Genomic DNA, 12,300 nt, shown 5'->3' with positions numbered 1-12,300 from the left:
GGCGACATAGTCGTCGGTAACATTAATGCGAAAGTGAGTTATGAGCACATAAAATGAAAGAGACAACAGAGACAATGGAACACACGCGAACCCCACTAACGTACTAGAAAGCCTCGGACGCCCCCTTGTGGGAAGATGAAGCATTATGCAAAGTAGCCGTTATATGTTGTCTGTAATCTACTGGAAAAGTCGCGCGCACGTGTGCGGCAGACTGACGACTGTAGGCGTATTATTTAAGATGCAGGCGGGTACATCTGGTCAAATCTGCTTATGGTCGCCTATATTGATAAGGGAGCCATAACGGCCTCAGCATGAACTCTTCCACAAAACAAGATAAGTGTGACTCGCTGCCCACTTACACAATGTCAATAAAGTTGGCTGGGTTTAGTTCAGAAGCGGCTGATTTGAATGGTCCTTGCGCGTGAGGCCTGCACGCGCCCTCGCTGCAACTGATCGCGTCAGATGAGAGTATCCTTTCCTCAACGCATGGCTGCATCCGTCGTCGCCCTGCACGGCGCGTGTCTCCAGGGTAGTTGCGGTTGTTGTGGCAACTACAAACAGTCTGTTGGCGCGCGCGCGCGCGGTTGTTATGGGAACGATCTTCGGCAGCATGAAGGGAAGCAGGACGAGTGTGCGAGTCTATGGGCACAGTGGTCGGGTCACTGGGGAGGGGACAACATTAGGTTTGTGTATTAATGCTACAAATTAAAAATAATCCTAATCTCAGTTGTTTTTTTTTAGATGTATTTTAGGAGCAGAGAGCTGTCCCATACATCCATGTAGGCCTACTGCCGATGCGTTTTATTATTGTGTGCATGGCAGTGTGTACGGCATGTCTGCGCATGGGAGACGCTATGACAGCCTCTGTCAGCTCTGTCCAGATTTAGATTCCTGCTTGACCCAATTTACATCCTTCTTCTGCAGACACACAGTCAACGTCGGTGTCAGCTCATATCATATTTTCTCTGTTTATTCCTCAACAGCAGAGGAGACCAGTACTATCTACTCTTGGCAGTGAACAGCTTTATGTGGAAATGGTAAGAAACAATTCATCTGTATTATGATAAATAATAATACATCTGTATAATTGTATATCCTGAACATTGCTCCCCCCCACAGAACTGAACACTGATCAGCTGAAGAGAGAACAATAAAACAGTAACATGCAACACATGCCGGGTGAGTAAATAGATAAGCGCATGCTTTTGCACACAACAACTTTATGCTGAAATCTGACCAAGCAGTTTGTCTCAGTGTTCAAATCCTCGGTGGCTCCAGTGGAGGGGAGGTTACGTCACAGCGGGCCAAGCCTGCCCGTCATCAAGCCAGACAGGCTCAAAACAGCTAAAAGGCTGATGGAGAAAGCAGTGAAGGTGATTTAGTGTACAGGCCTGATGTCACCGTCACACCTCTGCATTCTCATGGGACTTTCTTACCTCTCTTCCACTCGTTCTCAGCGGAGGAAAGTGTTTTCAGTGCAGGGCCCCTACCCTGTGATCCGTGCAGCCTTATGGGCCAGAGGGTGGGTGGAACGTCGTTTGCCACATCCTGCCCAGAGACCACCCCATCGCCATGGCAATGATAAGGACGATGGCGACGACGGTGACGTCAGTGCGGATGTTACTGGTGAGACAATGGAGGACGATGCCCAGCAGCTATGAAATTAGACTATTAGAAAACAAGATGCAGGGTTGCAAATATCCTGAAATCTCACTAGTCTGACAAAAGAAATGGCTGTATGAAAGTGGTTGAGATATTTGGAAAATAATGGATGTGTATTTTAACACTAGAGTACTAGTACTAGAGTATTAGAAGGAAACCCCGACACCTTATAAATGATACATTGAGTCCCACATTGCATTCTACAGCCCTCTACACATGTAAACCCACATCACTCTTCTGTTATCTCCTTACAGAGAGAGTGGACGAAGGTGAGAAAGAGGAGAACCTCGGTGACATGTACGACCTCATGGTAAGAGATTGTTCTAGTGAACTAACGTGACGTTTTACACATTCTGGATTATTTTTTACTCACATCACTTCATTTCCACGTGTCCTTTTTTTTATATAATCATGCTGCGTATTTGAGCTCAGACAACTTAACTTTCCCAAACTGTTTCTAGTCTCGGCTGGTTCGAAATGAAACCACGTATTTCCACTGGACGACGCGGCGGGATTACGTAGACTGTCGCTCCTTACGGAACGACCAAATGACCAATCACTACGCAAATTCCTGGACGTTCACTACCAAGGTCTCATCTCTTTGGAGTTTTTAAATGATTGCCTGGCAAAAATGCAAAACTCAACTTTGGCAATGCGTCAGCAAGTGCTCTCTATCTCCCACAGTATGCATATAAGTCTGATGCTTTCAGGTGGGGCTCTGTGAGAACCTGCGTAACCTGCAGTGGTTCGATACAGCAGATCCTGACACCTTTTTCCCAAGATGCTACAGGCTCGGGGCAGAGGACGAAAAGCATGCATTCATAGGTCTGCTATATGGCTATATTATCACATTTGCTTTTGCATTATCAAAAATGCTAAACTGATGGACTTGTTTTAGTTAGTTTTGATACATTATATATGTATATATATATGTATAATTGATACATTATAAATAAAACAACATGCCCTTTCTCTCTCTCTCTCTGTCTCTCTCTCTCTGGTGCTGTTTTCTATGACAACGTAGAGGATTTCAGGAGGACAGCGTGCTCCAGCCTGATACAGCATGTCGTTGAGATGAGTACATGGAGGAGAGATGGTGATGAAGGTGAGGAACAAAAAGACCCAAAGCATTCGTGACTCGGTTGATCACAATCTCATTTCTCTTTACAGAGTTGGATAACGAGCTGCGTGGATTCGTCGGTCCGGGGATGATCGACATGGCTTTGCGAGTGTGTCAAGAGTTCCTCAGCGTTTTAGAGCACGGTGACATTGATGCAACTGTGAAAACGCCACCCTCGGTGGAGGAACAGCAGTGGGCAGAGTTTCTGCAAGACTACTACATGGTTGTTCAGTGAGTATGTTTCCTGCAGGATCTTTTGATAGAAATATCCTTATAGGTCACACCAAATGTATCTGCAGTGATGAAAATATTTCATTGACAAAAGTAAATCTCACCATAAAATGTATCTTACAGAAAAGTTCTTCTTGTGTGCAATGCAGAACAGATACTGTGTTGTTTTACATATATGGCTTTAAATAACACTATAGTTCATGTTAGGACTCAGCATGGGGTTAAACATAGACTCAGCTGGGTTTATGGTTCGGTTTAGAATAGAAACAGGATACAGCATGTTCACTTCAACACCACTGTATATGCAAAAACCTGAAAATATACATGATACCACATGATGATATATATAGTACATTATTTTTTGCTTGTAAACAGGAAATTGACCTGCTGTAAACTGATGGCTGGAGCTGTTGCTTCACAGTCAGACAATTTCTTTCTCAACTGCGAGTAGCTCGTCGATTTTCCTTGTGCGTTGTACTGGACAATAATCCATGATGTAGTTTTATTATTATTCATTGATATTTTTATTGTTCAATTTGATATTTTGCTTCCACTCTGAATATATAGCATGCCTACTTATATAATTGCTGTACAGCATGCAAGCAGACCTTTCCACTACTATTAAAGCATTATAGTCAGATTTAGTGAGTCGGTACATGAATAAAGTCAATCTGTGACTGTAATGTTTGCGTGTAGTGAAGGTGCATTGATCAGAGGGAGCGGTGTGTTTGTGGAGCACTGCCAAGCCATGTTGATCAGACTGCAGGAGGCGTGCCCTCAGCTGGAAACAGATGGACTGAATAACATCTGGATCATCAAACCAGGTGCCAAGTCAAGAGGACGAGGTGAGGTTAAAAGAAATAGATAAAGAAACATATACTTACTTCCTAATTTTACTTCCTCTTCATACAAACTGAAAACTTTTTTTAAAAGTCATACCACGCTGATTTGTGTTGCAACATGAACTCTGCCATACAGATGTCAAATTGTTTCATGTTTCTACATTGAATTGAAAAAAAATATATGATTACTACAGTTCCCCTCAGCTTCAGTATGAGGAGAGAATGTTTGTTTTTTGTTTGGAAGGTCATCAGAAACACCATGTCGTCTTAGTTTGATGTTATTTGCTTTTGTTCTTTTCCTCCACCCCCCAGGTATTATGTGTGTGAATCGCCTGGATGAGGTTTTGGCACTCGTGGATAGTGACAGAGCCCTGACTAAGGAGAGTAAGTGGGTCGTTCAGAAATACCTGGAACGTCCTTTGTTGGTCCACGGCACCAAGTTTGACCTCCGCCAGTGGTTCCTCGTCACTGACTGGAACCCCCTGACTGTGTGGTTCTATGGAGAGTGCTACCTTCGGTTCTCCACTCAGCCCTACTCGACAAAAACTCTGGACAGGTCAGACAGAAAGGACAAAGGATCGATTACATACTTGCACTTGACCGTTACTGTATCTTGTATCGTGCTTTGTGGAGGGATTGATTTAACACTTCAAGGAGACATCATGTACTCCTTTCATTCATAGCCCGTTCTACGCTTACCTTCATGGCCTTTGTTATGTCCCTCAGCTCAGTGCACCTGTGCAACAACTCCATCCAGAAGCACTTGCAGCCGTCCTGTGAGCGCCATCCAGCAGTGCCTGGGGACAATATGTGGTCCTGCTCTCAGTTTAGGGCTTTTCTGCAGCGGCAGGGCCGTGGGGCTGAGTGGGAGTCAGTGGTGGTCCCGGGAATGCAGCAAGCAGTGGTCCGTGTCCTGCAGACCGCCCAGGACCTGGTGGAGCCCCGCAAGGCGAGCTTTGAACTCTATGGAGCCGACTTTATGTTGGGCAGAGACCTGAGGCCTTGGCTTCTGGAGATTAATGCCAGTCCGACTATGGCCAGCTCCACCGCCGTGACAGCTCGCCTCTGCCCTGCTGTGCAGCTGGACACATTGAGGGTTGTGCTCGACTGGCGGACTGATCCTGGTGCTTACACGGGAGGCTTCCAGCTAATCTTCAAGCAGGTGGGAAATATCTCATGCCTAGAGGCAATAGGTATTCATTTCCAGGAGAATTCCGTTGAATAATAGAGGCTACACATTTATTTGTGTCTTACTCTTTCACCCTCCCAGGCTGCAGTTGAAGTTCCTCACTACGTGGGAGTGAACCTGCTTGTGGAAGGAACCACCATTAGGCAATCAAGACCTCCACGTCACAGACAAACCGTCACTTCTAACGCAACACTCGCCATCGAGTTCCCTCCAGACCAGTCGCCTTCAGAAAAGGTTGAAACGACACGTAAAGCATCAGGTCAGAAGTGCCATGCAGTCTACACTTCTCACCACACGAGCAAGGAGAACCGAGCTGCTGGAGAGAAGAACGGGCAGCTGACATCAACATCTCCTAAGAGGGATCCAAAGGGGAGGACAGATGTTCAAAATGCCTGCTGTCTTCACAGTTCCTCTCGCAGGCTGCCACGTGATCAGCCTCTGGTGGAACACACTGGACCTCAGAGGAAAGCACGGCGTTTGGGTTTGAGTCTTGGCGCCAACGGGGCGACTCTGGTCCCACGGAGCATTTCCTTTTCGCTCCACCCTCCTTACAGAATGTCAGACAGCAAATCTCAGGCCAACCCAGGCCAAGGAGCGCACAGCTCCAGATCGTCCCTTCCCAGGACAGCTTTTGAGCCTCAACACAGGACTCCTACGCGGGTCTTTCCTTTAATCCGGCGTCCCCTTCCTACCCTGGAGGCCTTCAGTTTACGACCAAACGTAGCTGGAACCCCTGCCTGTCCTAATCCAACATCATCCTCTCATCCCAGCGGCCACAGCCATCAGTTATTCCTCTGCTCTCGAAGGAAAGGCATGGCCAAAAGTAAACATGAGTCCACCGACGAGAATAATCACCAGTGGTATTAATTGCTAAAACAAACAGTAGGAACTGCTTAAGAGGTTTTGGTAGAAACAACATTGTTTTAAATGTATGTAAATGTATATTTAAATGAGCAGGGCTAATAAAGATTTCACAAATATTGTGTATGTAATATAATCTGTATATTTTGTTTGTAGAAACTGTAGACAGTCATGGTGAGTGGCTAAAATTAGACATTTTCTCATCATTCGGGGCTTCAAATTTACAAGACAGGACCGTTATCTGCTCATATAAGGAGCTAAGTGAGCATTAGATTTATGTTTTAGTTTGACAGACTGGAATGAATATGTTTTACAGTTATGTTATGACTGTAACACAATCAAAACGATGTTGAAGTGCATAAGTATTAATAAGAATTATCAAAAATAGTTATTATATTTAAGTGTCTCCAGTGTGATATTTCAAAGGTGACTTAATTAGACAAATACATAATGAAATGATCACTGGTTCAAGTGCAGAAAATAAGCAGATTTATCATAACAGGCTGTAGGTCTTTTAATGCCCAGCAGGTGGCAACAGAGGCTCAATGATCTAACTGCACTTTAATTCCAAACCGTTTCAAGGAGAGGGAATTCAAATAGAAAGCATCTTATCCAGATGTTGCCACATCTCCAGAAACCTCTCTTTAAACATTACGTCCAAATTAATTACTTAGACATCAACTTACATTTTAATTTAATGTCAACATTTTTAAAAAACTAGATAAGTCTGGGGGTTAGACTTAACTTTGTGACTAACAAACTAGTGAAAATGGCAAATTGATAGATATATTATCTTTGTGGCGTTTTTGCCCTGAATTGGATTGACGGAAATAAAAACAAGACAGGAAACAATGAGGGGGAGAGACAACGGTACGACATGAAACAAAGGTCAAAGATGAGATGAGAGATGTTGTGGTTTTATGGTGTGTGTCTTAACCACTATCCTTGCTAGACTCAGCTACTGAGATGAGTGCTGAAAGCATTATTTAAATATAGAAACTAATATGCTCACTACGCCTCGAAAATCAACTTGAAGAGAATTAGTTGCGAACAAAACTAGAGATGGAATTAAAAAAACACTCCTGCAGCTTATAAATCAGTGGAAACGAAGCAAAATATGTGGTTTAAGAGTTGGTGATATTGCTGTGTAGAAACAGTGTCAGATAAGTCTTGACATGCAAGCTCATTACTACAAAATAGTACAATACATGTTGTGGAGATGAGAAGTATTTGTGTAGTGTAAATACACAAATAGAATGTCATCTTGAATCACGCGGCTAATAAAAAATGTCTCCCCATCAAGGATGTTGAAAAGAAGCAGATGGAGCTCGATTAGTGCCTCAGGGAGCTGGACCGAAACTGTTGCATGTATTTACTTGTTGTTGTATTAGTCGGCACAGACGGTGAACCAGCAGGAGAGCTTGGCGACAGATCTGCCATTACATAAGTGTTCCCGTTGAATGTTGTGGCGGCGTAAAAGAACAGATTGCGTTTCACTGCGAGATGTTTCTCACACACGCACACACACACACGCACACACACACACGCACACACACACGCACACACACACGCGCACACACACACACGCACACACACGCACGCACAAACACGCACGCACAAACACACCTTGTCTTTCACATACAGTCCAAGCCATTTTCCACGGGAAAAAAAATACTTTATTAATACACTTATATAATGTATAACAACATTTATAGACAAAATATGTACATCAAAACATCTTTCATGTAGGTCCCAAAATATAAAATCCCAAGTACCTCTTTCTGTAGAAAACAAGTCTTCTGGTAAAACTTTTACATTCAACTTCTCCTCTCCTCGCTCCTTTAACTCCAGTTTTCATATGTTGTACAGAGAATGAACATCTGAGATTTATCAGCTTTTTCCTCAAGTAGAAAGGCAACAGCAAACACCAGGTTTGACTTGAGCGGAAACAGATGTTGAGTATGCAGACCAGGTCCAGCACAGTGCTACAGTATGTACACAGGTTTTTTTTTCTGAGTACACAACGTACAATTATGGGCACTCTGCCCACCTGCCGTCTCTCCGGGCGGACAGAGTGCCAGAGCAGGTATCAAAAATAGAAATGTACAAGAAGTCTATGAACAATAATTACAGGAAATCCATCTTAACCGTCTGTTTGTCAATGAAAAACGAGACTTCTCATTCACTGTGGTTGTGTGTTAGCCCACTCCTGCATCTACGCACGGGGCGTACCCTGACTCTCGTCTGTACACACCTGAGGAAAACCCTTGTGTCTTATGGTACCAGTCATCATAGCGTCTGGCTCCAAGGGCTTTCCCAGTGACCATAACGGTGACCTAAAGGACTTAGGCAACAAACTTTGGATGAACAATTACCACTAAGATTTGGTGCAGCACTTTCTAAAGTACAAAGATGGCGTGTCTCTATTGTAACAGCTACAAGTGAGATGCATCAGTGTCGTCGGCATTTAGACTTGAACAGCAGCATCTAAGACGTATCTTTCTTTACATTCAACCAAGTGTGTGTGTTGGTGTGTGTGTGTGTGTGTGTGTGTGTGTGTGTGTGCAGGGCAGGTCCAGCTTACATGACAAATTTGCACTGAGTAATACCACCGAGCATTTTACATTCGACACGAGCTCTCTCCTCCATCGTCACTTCTACGAGTCCTCTAGTTTGCTGTTTGACCTCCGAGCGGAGGAACAGAGGACTGGAACGAGGACGGATCATGGAAAGTCATATTTTCATTCCAACTGTCTTTACAACAGGATGACCTCTTCGCCCCGTCTCTCTCAGTCTTTGGTTTCCTGGTTGAGGGGTGGTACCTGTTTTAGTGCCTGAAGGAGGGCAGGCGAGTCCATGGCGCTCTGAGACACGGCTGGGGCTGGAGAGCCTCCCCTGGGAGACAACACTGACTGAGGTGGCGGCGGTGTTTCACTGCGCATGGCGGGTGCGGAGCCTCCCATTCCGGGGTAGAGCATGGGCATGGCCCCGGGGTACCAGCATTTCTCCAGCATTGGCAGGTAGGCAGCGGCGGAAGGTGGGATGAGGTAGAAAGGCATGCACAGGGGATGTGGAGGTGTAGGATGGCTCGGGGACACGTTCATGTAACTGCCATAACCGCTGGAGGACGATGACGTCGACGACTCTCCACCCGAGAGCAGCTCATCCTCGGACGACTCCACCCGAGGGCGTTTGCAGCGCAGCTCCTCGTCCTCCCGCTTGATGCCGGAGCTCTGCTTCTCGCCCAGCGCTCGCTTCAGGTGGCTCTCCTGACCGTAGTAACCCGGGCGTCCCTGTGGCGCCTTCTCCAGCTCCCCCCCATAGCCGCTGTCCGTATCCGTATCGCTGCCGCTCTGCTCGCTGCTCGTCGGAGCGTACGCCCGCTGGATGACGGGCACACAGTTCCTCCCATAGCCCTCGCTGGGTTTAGGGGGCGAGCTTGTTGGCGTCTCCTTGTGAGGCTGGCGCTGGTGGTAGGCAGGGATCTCCTCGGGTCGGGGGCTGAGAGGAGTGCGAGGTCGGACTGGACTCTGCAGCACCTCTGCGGCTAACTTGTGAAGGTGACTGATCATATGGGATGGCGTGAAGTCACCGTCCGTCTCGTGATTGCCCAGATACTGAAGCATTTCCTTGGCGCACATGTGGAAACCAGAGCGGAACATCTCCTCCGACTTCTCTTGGTTGACAGACGGCTGCTCTGTAAGGACAACAAGAAACCACGCGATCAGAAAGGCTGCAGTTTGACATCGATTTTTCCAACAACCATGTTTGAAGTCACGTATTTGCCTTGTAGCTCTGTCATGGTGTATTCATCTTGGTAACTCATTTGCTGCACGTGCATATTTGTGTGCGAGTGGTCTGCAGCTCACCAATTTGCATGCCATTCTGCAGAGCGAGGATCTTCTGCTGCTGCTGCTCCAGAAGAGAGGTGAGGGCCTTCACGTGTTTGAGCGTCAGCTCTAAAACCACAGCTTTCTCCAGATGGCCCAGAGTCTGTGGGAAAACACACAGTCAGCACATCCTCCCCTTTATATAACACACGGAGGAGACGACGCTTTACTGCTTGTGAGCTTATGATCTCGGCTGTTACGTCACCAAAAGACAACAGCGGCAACCATAAAGCAAACATAATCAATAGGAGTTATTAATGTGACATGGGATCCTGTGAATTGCGTAACTAATCTGCAGTATGGGGTGTTCATTATATTGCGATTACTTTAAAAAAAAAAAATGTTGTTGTATTCAATTGGATTGGATTTTTTAAATCCCTCAGTTTAAACAATTACACGACACGTCCTCTTTAGCCCGAGTGTCATTCACTGCTGACGCACTCGGCAGAGAGGGTGTATTACCACCGAACAGCCACTGGGGGGTGCATGCCACTTAATACAGTGAATCCCATTATCCCTCCCAACCACAGAGTGAACTTACCGTGAGTTTCAGGTGCTCTGGTAATAAATCTTTCAACTGAGCGATGCACTCGTTTATCCGGTCACGCCTTTTCTTCTCGATAAGTCTGTGAGGCAGCTTGTAGGTTTCCTGCAAGAATAAACGGCATTCTTTGGTTAAATTCTGCAGACCCGAGAGCACGCAGCAATGGCTGTTTATGATGAGAGGCACTCCGATAGGGAGGACTCCAGGAGTTATGTCATAGCACAAATTAGGACGACCATTTATGGTACTACAGGACTACTTCTAGACTAATTCCTCCTGTGTAGTTCACACCCTTTAATTAGAAGATTTGTGGTTGTAACTGAACAAGTCGGCAATAAGCAAAGTAATAACTGACCTTGCTCTCCTCTCCTCTCTTCATTCCTCGTCTGGGTTTATAAACATACATCGGGAAATCCATCCTGAAAAAAAAAAGACACAGATAGTGAGGCATGAACTGATGACGTATAAGATACAGAATAAATAGTAAAGTGTGAGGAAAGCATGTTTCTTTTTAAAGTAGAACTTACCCCTGCACGTCCGACAGGTCCGCCTGGTGTTTGGACAGAGGAGGTGGTTGCGCGCTTGGGATTCGCTCCATTCTTTTTACTCCAATTACGCAGTAAGGTCGAGGTACTTTTCAAATGCAGTCACAAATAAATACGCATTTATTTACCCGTAATGGAAAAAACAATAAAGTTGAAAAAAAAACAGCAGTCAGTGAAATGCACTAAAATGTTGTTTTTTTAAGGATCAATAATCAAAGCAATTTCGCATTATTTAATGCTAGTCGCACTGATGTGAAGGTTGTATTGCGTTCGTCAAGTTAGTCCTTGCGTTTTCTCCACGCGGTGGTCCTGTCGCAGAAGGAAGGCAACCCTCTTTGGTGGCGCGTTGGGAAAGTGTGGGAGGACAGAGCGACGAGTTAAATAAACCCTCTGACTCTCCGCTCCGCCTGACCTGCCTCCATCACATGAGCCTCACGTGTCACACGGCGCTGTATCCGAGGAGGAGGGACCGCCCACTTTCCCCCGATAAGGAGCCTGAGTGGGCGGACGGCGGCGCACGTCAGAGAGGAGGGCGGCGCGTGCCCCGTCTCGTGTACCACCATGCTGAAGTGTATTGAAACGAGGCTGTGAGCGCCAGGCAGTGAACGTGCTGGCAGGCAACCTGCTGTGTGTGTGTGTGTGTGTGTGTGTGTGTGTGTGTGTGTGTGTGTGTGTGTGTGTGTGTGTGTGTGTGTGTGTGTGTGTGTGTTGCCCAAGGCCAACGGAAATATACAACAACACAATTAAAATACTATAGTAGTCTATTAGACTATTAATACCCTGCAGGATTATCATACAGCAGCAACGCCACAAAATGTCAACAAGTGCAATGAAGCCACATTTAACTCCCTCCATCCATCCTCAACTATTTTCTTTTCAAGTAAGAGCAATAATAATATAAATATTAATAATAATTATAATAATAATAGCTCACACACACACACACACACACACACACACACACACACACACACACACACACACACACACACACACACACACACACACACACTCTCTGTATTCTATCGACCCGTCCCTGGCCTCTCCGGTATGAACTGCGGTCACAGTGGGAGCACCACGTGCACCTGTGCGTGGATGAGAGTGTGGACGGGGCTTGTTGTCATGAGGCGGTGCCGGCTGTCACGTTGGCTGTCCCATGGCCTCGGGAGCCCGCTGAGCGGGCAGGGCACAAGCAGCTCATCCAGCAGCTCATCCAGCAGCTCATCTAGCACACAGCAGCTGCTGCACCTGTCTGCTGCAGGCTGGAAGCACGGGTCACAAACAAGTGGGGCCTAAAGCCTTTGTTAAAAGTGCAGCTTTTCATGTCATTTTCTTTTTGCAATGTTAAAGGTAATGACATGATATTTACATTTAAATGATCACGATACCTCAATTATTTCCCTTTACTAGAAAATA

At 45.9% G+C, this 12,300-nt stretch overlaps 2 protein-coding genes across 2 annotated transcripts; one reads left to right on the top strand and one right to left on the bottom strand.

Moving 5' to 3' along the window:
- The first annotated feature begins 781 nt into the window (after window positions 1–781).
- On the top strand, window positions 782–5,971 carry ttll3 (tubulin tyrosine ligase-like family, member 3). The gene is made up of 13 exons (XM_084030061.1): window positions 782–1,037; window positions 1,120–1,179; window positions 1,255–1,373; window positions 1,458–1,626; window positions 1,917–1,972; window positions 2,124–2,252; window positions 2,373–2,487; window positions 2,687–2,767; window positions 2,833–3,013; window positions 3,710–3,858; window positions 4,168–4,411; window positions 4,582–5,017; window positions 5,126–5,971. Exons 2-13 carry the CDS (start codon window positions 1,164–1,166, stop codon window positions 5,909–5,911), a joined length of 2,481 nt encoding a protein of 826 aa, XP_083886187.1. The 5' UTR covers window positions 782–1,037; window positions 1,120–1,163; the 3' UTR covers window positions 5,912–5,971.
- Window positions 5,972–7,764: 1,793 nt separating this feature from the next.
- LOC311020293 (class E basic helix-loop-helix protein 40-like) lies at window positions 7,765–11,243 on the bottom strand. The gene is made up of 5 exons (XM_084020262.1): window positions 10,867–11,243; window positions 10,695–10,758; window positions 10,337–10,444; window positions 9,775–9,898; window positions 7,765–9,602 (listed from the first exon to the last, which is right to left on the bottom strand). The coding sequence occupies exons 1-5, from the start codon at window positions 10,935–10,937 to the stop codon at window positions 8,695–8,697; spliced, it is 1,275 nt and encodes a 424-aa protein (XP_083876388.1). The 5' UTR covers window positions 10,938–11,243; the 3' UTR covers window positions 7,765–8,694.
- Between the last annotated feature and the right edge of the window lie 1,057 nt (window positions 11,244–12,300).

Source organism: Eutrigla gurnardus (assembly GCF_963514095.1).
Source record: "Eutrigla gurnardus genome assembly, chromosome: 2".
In the NCBI taxonomy this organism is placed as follows: domain Eukaryota; kingdom Metazoa; phylum Chordata; class Actinopteri; order Perciformes; family Triglidae; genus Eutrigla; species Eutrigla gurnardus.
Note: the sequence above shows the minus strand (reverse complement) of the source record. Positions and strands in the feature narration are given on the sequence as shown.